At 43.4% G+C, this 7,558-nt stretch overlaps 1 protein-coding gene across 1 annotated transcript; it reads left to right on the top strand.

The window, feature by feature from the left end:
- The first annotated feature begins 249 nt into the window (after positions 1–249).
- On the top strand, positions 250–5,912 carry ndufa8 (NADH:ubiquinone oxidoreductase subunit A8). The gene is made up of 4 exons (XM_069163894.1): positions 250–417; positions 1,678–1,841; positions 3,877–4,042; positions 5,439–5,912. Exons 1-4 carry the CDS (start codon positions 367–369, stop codon positions 5,574–5,576), a joined length of 519 nt encoding a protein of 172 aa, XP_069019995.1. The 5' UTR covers positions 250–366; the 3' UTR covers positions 5,577–5,912.
- The last annotated feature ends 1,646 nt before the right edge of the window (positions 5,913–7,558 follow it).

Here is a 7,558-nt window from a genome sequence, read left to right on the forward strand (position 1 = left end):
GTGTGTGTACGGTTACCATGGTAACGCTAAAACAGTCAGCCCAAATAATATGTTATTTGCTTAAACTACTCAGAATCGAAAGTAATAAGACATTTTTCCACACTTAATTCATTTCAAGTCAACATTTTAACGAATTAAAGTTGGCAAAACAAACAAGTTCGTCCCAACGCAAATCCCACGTTCTCACATCTCATTAAATGCGCATGCGCGTGCGGCTTACGGGTCGACCTCTCTGCCGCGTCATCAGCAGGCGCAGTAAACTGACCTTCTTCGCGGTCTCGTCGCTTCGTCCCGGAGCCAGACGAGGACCTTGAATGTTTTTCCACCAGCGGTGTTTGATTTTAGCATTTGTAAAGGCTCGCAGCCATGCCCACGACACTGGAGGTCCCCCCACTGCAGGAGCTGAAAGTGGATGAGGTGAGCAAGCCCGAACATATAACATTATTAAGACGGGACACGCTAGCCTGCTAACTGGCGAGCTAACCGGCTAGCTCCTGTGTGGCTAAAGATCTCCTTTAACTTTCCACGCTGGCTTTACCTGCCTCCTTTTTTAACATAACATAAACCAATAATATATCAGCAAGCGATTAAATCTGTGTGCGAAGTGAAGCTGGTGAACATTTTTTTTGTTTGTTGGTATTTTTTAAGTTGGCCACCTTGAGCCCAGTAAACGACGTCAGCGTTCATTTTGGTTAACAAAAGTCCGTATCACACTGTTGACGGTCCACACGTCCTCCGTCCACACGTCCTCCGTCCACACGTCCTCGTGAGGACGGTCTCGGGACTACTCTCTGCCCGGTTTGTATGTTGTTTGGCACATTTGAGCTCGTCCTTCAAGTCAGCTGATGGCTGTCAGCTCCGCTGTTATGGGAGAAGCACGTTCACGTTTCTTTTAATGTCAATAATAGTTGTGTGATTATTTCAAATACGATGCACCACATGATATCTTTACCTCCCCTCTATTATCGTCGCACTGCGTTGCTACACGCTGTTTTGTATTCACGGTGGTAGTTGTGTTTCTGAGCACCTCACAAATTAGTTGTTTTTTTTTTAATTTGTTTTTATTTTTCTTATAAAGAAAGCCCAAGAAGATAGTTAACTAATAAGTCATTCTTAATATTGAATACACTTAAAGGAGCACGCTACGGATTTTGGACACGCTTTCAGTCGTTTATGTGGAGAAAGGATGAGTAGGACTTCAACACAATTCACTGGCAGCACTCCCGGAGATGCAGAAAAGACAAATAAATAGCTGCTCTCCGAGAAATAGCTCGGACCTCATCGCTGCCCCATAAACGGTTTTATATTTCTGTTATTATATATAAAAAATAAATTAAAAAAACACAACTTCCGGGCTGCGTAAGATGCCCATAGCAGTGTACAGTTACAGTGTAGGATTCAGCCGAAAAGTTTCCTGGTGCCCAAAGTTATGTTTCGCCACTTACAGTGATTCTGTCTCTCTGCTGGACGCACATACAATTGATTCACCGTTCTTTTTGCTCTCTTACATGTCAAGTTTCAATGCGACACAAACATTAACCGTGTACTTCAAACAATTAAATTCATATTTGTTAGTGTGTCTGGTATTTGGTAGTAAATGTGGGTTTTTTTGTTTTGTTTTTATTTTTTAGCCCTTTCTAATTGTTTTCCTTGTCTCCGGTCTCTTCTGCTGTCCAGATAAATGTGTCGTCTGCCGTGCTGAAGGCGGCTGCCCACCATTATGGCTCCCAGTGTGACAAACCCAACAAGGAGTTCATGCTCTGCCGCTGGGAGGAGAAGGACCCCAGGAAGTGTATAGAGGAAGGGAGGAAAGTCAATGAGTGTGCTCTCAACTTCTTCAGGTAGCTCACATCCTGGGCTTTCTATATTTTTGGTGCCAAATACTCCTGGTAATAGTGAAAACAACGTTTGAAGTCATTGTCTGTCCGTTTATTCGTTGTGATTTTGAATAGATTCAGGCAAAAAGAAGTGTAAAACTAAATGTGAATAAACTAGAATTTTTTTTTTTATTAAAACAAGAAATCGTGTGTACACAGGAATTGATTGGTGTAATTTTGAAGTTCATGGTGTGTCTTTTACGTCCCTGAATGCATGTAATTAAATAGTAAGGCATGAAGGAACAATGAGCTTCGAGAACTCATATTTCCTTTCCCCTCAACTTTAAGAAGAAATGCTCTCATGATATTTGACAGAATATCATTCTGGGCAAGGGCATTGGGCAGCATTACAATTTCAGGGCGTGAGGCTTTTCCACTGTTGCCATCCGATCGAGAGTGTGCTTGTGGCTAGAAAGTAGTTAATAATGTGGCTGACTCAGTCATGCGGGTGAGAGTCCATGTGAAATTCTGGTCGGAGGAGGTGCACCTGTGATGGACATGTGGGTAGAAAATGTGCTCTGTGGTTGCAAATACTGCTGTTGGACTGCTGTTCTTCCAGAGGTTAAAGTTGTTAAGTTTATCCATCAAATTTCAGTGTTAGGAAGTTTCCTTTTCTGTGTCGTGTCGTGCCTGTAAGCTTTCCAATTTGCATTCTTTTGGCAGAAGTGGGATGTTAATGCCAGTGAACATAAATATTGTAGAATGATTTGTAATTTACAATTAGTGATGAAAACGTAGAATCGAAAAGGCTGGTAAGGATTACTTGTCTTTGTATTGTCTGGGATGGAGGTGAATGAGAAGTGTCTCTTTGAGGATAAAAGGATGAATGTGTAATTTGTGTGGTAGGATGATTCGAACCAAACTTTTTTTTGATATTGTAGTAAAGGACACCTCCTTGCAAACAAAAACATTTTTTTTTTATGAAAGCAAAATTACCCACAACAGATTTTTGGTCAAACTTTCAATGACTTCAACTTTCCTGTGATGTTGCCAGATATCTGAAAAGTTACTTTCCATTGTGTAGATATAATTTGTCAGACTACGAATCATACATCCGTGTGTATTTTTGGATCATTTACGTTATCTTATCGAGACAGTATATATTCCTGCATTGCTTTTTACTTTATTATGGTCAATTTAATTTTATATTCATTTGAATTTCATGAAAGTCTCTCAACAGATTTGTTTTTCTGGTTATTGAACGAGAGTTGATCTATTCTCCAAAATATCAATAAACTGTTGTTATTTGGCCAAACAGCATAATAAATCAACAAGATAAAGTACAATGTCGAGAACACTTTAAAGCATTTTTCATTTCTTAAGTTGAAAAAAAGGGCTGTTAGTTTTAGAAACTGAATAAGTCACCCATGAAGCCTATTGTGTCTATAAACCATTGAGCAAGTGGTCTGGCATTTTTCACTCTCAACTGCTGTGTCTGTGTTTACTGAAGGTTTCACGAGTAGTAGTTAGTAGACTGAACGTTACTTGTATCCAATGCGTATGCTGTGACTAAGGTGCTTTTGTGAGTATGCATCAAACAGGTCGTGTTTTGGTTCCTAACACACACTCTCACACATGACCTCCAGAGAAGTACCTGCAATTATTATAATGAGGATAGATTTTAAATAAGAGGTAATTACAGCAGGGGCCTGGTTTGATTCTGCGGTGCTCATGGTAACTGCCAGACACCTTCAGGAGCATTTAAACAGTTGTTGGTATGAAAACCTGCCCAGAGCCTTTTATTTTTGACAAGTGGAAACTGACTTGCCATAAATCACAAGTCAGTGAAAGTTTTTCTATGCTTTTTTTTTTTTTTTTCTCCCCTTCAATAATCCCGGCATTTTCCTGCCCTGCATCATATCTTTTAAAATATCTCATCAGTATTTTGAGGGGAAAACCTTGAATATCGTGCATCACGGCTGCCTGTACTCAACTATTTTAATCCTGCTGTTGCATATTTGATTCCGATTCAAACATCTGTCTGCACTGTGCCTTTCAGGCAAATCAAGGGCAACTGTGCCGAGTCCTTCACGGAGTACTGGACCTGTCTGGATTATTCAAACTTGGCAGAACTGCGTCAGTGTCGTAAACAGCAGCGAGGCTTCGACAGCTGCGTCCTTGACAAACTGGGGTGGGAGAGACCTGACCTGGGAGATCTGTCTAAGGTGAGATTGTTGAGAGATTGAGTGTGCATGTACAATGTGAGCAGCCTGGTTGATGGGTTCTATTCTTGCTGATTGTGGGCTGTGCAAGAGACTCTGATTGCATCTGCGTCGCGGTCTCGTGCATCTACAGCTCCTGATCTACAGCAAATCACGTGTTTTACACTCCTTTGCTTTTTCATTCCATAAAACTGACATTTTCAAGGGGCTTGCATAACTCCAGCAAACACCAATTAAGTGTCTGCCATCAAAAGAAGACAGAACTGATCTAGACTTTAGATTTTCTTTACATTTATTTGCCAATAAAAAAAGACAACAAACCTGAGAATCTGTGAATGGCTGTAATCAACTCTCTGGCTGTTTTGCACTCGTCAGTCAGTTGAATCAAATCACCTGATCAAGCAAACAAAAGAACTACCTTCAGATTACAACGAAAAACATCCAGGTCAACTCTGGTTGAGTTTTTCTGGTTGCTCATGAAAAATGAAAAGATTTTGTTTCGTATGTTCGTAATGATATGAGATATATAAGAGCATATATATATATATCTACACACACACATAGATAGAAGAAAGATTTCTGGTGCAAGGCAAGGGGTCAAAGGAGAAGGGGGGGCGGTGGGGGGGGGGGGGGGGGGGGGGGACCTGGTCCAGGTGCCACACCGAGTGTGAAGGGTGGACCAAACAGAGGAGAGAATGGCGGATGTAGTGAAAAAGAATAGCTGAGAGGATGTAAAACACGACATAGGGAAGAGTTTTAAAAGCCAGAGGAGGATGGAAATGAACAAGTTCTCAGGGGTTCAGGGTATATGCGTGATTTTTTTTTTTTTTTCCTAGTGATCAATGTCAGAGTTCGGTGTGCTTGTTTCGTCCGTCAAAAGTAATTCAATTTCCTATCATAAAGAAAAATATTCACACATATGAAGCTGGATCTTGTTCATTTTAGGTGTTTTTTTTTTTTTCTTTCTCAGAATAGACGCAGATTAATTTTCTGTCTACCGATAAATAATTAGTCAGCTAATCATTTCAGCTCTCGGAAAAGGTATTTATGTTGATACGATTGTTAACTGGTTTTTAAACCTTTCTCTGTAGTGGAAGAAAGACTGTTTGCTCGTTCTATTATTATTATTATCAGATCTCTCATAGGCAATAGCAGACTTTACACACTCGATGTTTACCGCCTAGCCAGAGATCGATTCAACACACCCACTGTATAATTCCCTATCATCTTAGATAGCCGTCGTGTTTCATCTCATTGCGTCGATCGCATTTTCAACAGAAGCGAGCGCTTTAAAACCGAGCTCGTCCACCGAGCGCCTCTGCAGGGCTGTGATAATTGAACGTGTTCGCACTACGCACGTCCGACAAGTCACGGCGTGCTTGTTCCTTTTCTTTCGTAGGTGACCAAAGTGGCGACCTCGCGGGCCCTCCCGGAGAACCCCTACCAATCCAGACCTCGTCCTGAGGCCAACCCGGCCATCGAGGGTAAACTGGAGCCTGCCAAACATGGCAGCAGGTTGTTCTTCTGGAGCTGGTGAGGCAGCTCTAGAAAACCTGTCACCTTCTACAGTCATGGGCTCCGTCCAAAAACGGCCCGACTGCTCGTGACGACGGGTACACCAACGATACTTCAAGGGTTTAAAGTGGGAAATCTGACGGTTGGATTTGGACAGGGTTCATGCCCGAACAGTCTTTTCAGCAGCTGCGTCTCCATCTTTGTCAGACGGCTTGATGAAAGGAAAGAAGGATGGATGCTTGTGTGAACAAAGTCCACGAATCCATCCTGCTTTCCTGACCACCTCTGTAAATGTAATAAGTGAACAAAAGCAACATGCTGTTATTGTTGTTGTCAGATAATAAAGAGATAAATTATACTAACGGATATTCATGTATTTTTTTTTTTTTTTCAAGTTTGTTAAAAACAGTTGCCCTTAACATCCCCGTAGCCGGAGAAACATCAGGGTTCTAGAGCCATATTAGCACATCTGTGTTTTGTCAGATTGATGCAGAGTGAGGTTGGAGGTCAGAGTTCAGGGTCACTACCTGCAGCTACAGAGAGCACTGGCTTCTGCTTCCTCCTTTTCTCTCGGCTCACTTCCTGCCTCTGACCTGGACTGGAGGGAGACCAGCGCGGTCGTTTTCGGAGATGCACAGCAAAAGTATGTTTTTGCTGCCGACACGCGCGCGCGCACACGCGTATCGACGACCTTGAACGGAAGGAGATGAGAAGCCAATTCAGAGACGCGCTGGCCTGTGGAACGTGGTGGAACGTGGTGGAACACGCCAATGCGCACACGCACGCTCGCGTGTCGCCGGCACATCGTCCGACGTCACAGTTGACCGACAGCGCGGTAAGGGAGATCTGTCGGAGACAATTTGCCGTGAAACCTCAGTTTGTTTCGGCACACCTGTCAACATTTTCAAATCGACACTAGCAGTAGCGGTAGCAGCCATGATTTGAGTTGCGACATCACAAACATAAGGCAAGTCGAGTCTTTAACCCCTGCCATGTGGTTTGATTTCTACTGGGACCAATAGTAATGCAAGATTTGACAGCTTTCTCATACTCCAAAGCAGAGACGTGGCCCCGGGGGGTTTTGCGAATGATTTAAAAAAAAAAAACAAAAAAAAACACATTTTTGCCCGATACCAAAACACAAGAACTTGATTTACAAAAGCTTGCCGCTGACAGTCACTGTGATTTTATTCAGAATATGTAAAAATACACATTTAAGCACTGCAAGATCTCAACAATTTTCCCACAAGTTTTTTTTTTTTTAATACCACAGACAGCAAGTTCAACAGTGCGCTGTCACAACTTATTTTCAAAAACAAACATCTATTTTGATTGTGGACAGAAGCACCGTGTGTGTGTGTGTGTGTGTGTGTGTGTGTGTGTGTGTGTGTGTGTGTGCGTGCGTGCGCGTGCGTGCGCACATGCAGACATGGGTGTGCGGGTCTCCGCGGGGCGTCACTGTCAGTAGTTTCAGAAATCCCCCTCACAAGGTGTGGTCCGGTCCTGCGCCTTGCACAGGAAACGTCTGACAGGCCCTCTTCTGACCTGGACGGTGGGACAAAGGGAGGAGGGAAGAAGGGATGCAAAGAGGAAAGGAGGTGTGGACCGAGGGAAACACGAAGGAGAAGGAGAGGGGCGGGGGAGAGGAGGGAGGGGGGGGAGGGGGGACGACATAGACAGGAGGTGGTAAGAAAGAAAACAGGGATAGAGGGGAGATCAATGAAGGAAGAGGAAAAGAAAAAGAAGCAGTTAAAAGAGAGGTAAGGTTTAAACATGAGGTGGGACAAGAACTAAATAAAGTGAGGTCCAGAAAGGGCGAGGTGGGGAACGATTTGAAAAACAAGACAAGACTGAGTGGGGGCTCGGAGGTTGTTCAGTGGCTGGCGGTGAGGCCCCGGGGCTCGTGGCAGGCCCGTCTCCATGCGACTTACAGGAAGCAGAGGGTCATCGTTGTTTGACACCGCACCGCCACAGGAAACGGGCTCTGGCACAGGAAAGAAATAC

Source organism: Embiotoca jacksoni, unplaced genomic scaffold (genome assembly GCF_022577435.1).
Source record: "Embiotoca jacksoni isolate LCO1_2020_lvr unplaced genomic scaffold, fEmbJac1.0.p SCAF_10, whole genome shotgun sequence".
NCBI lineage: Eukaryota > Metazoa > Chordata > Actinopteri > Embiotocidae > Embiotoca > Embiotoca jacksoni.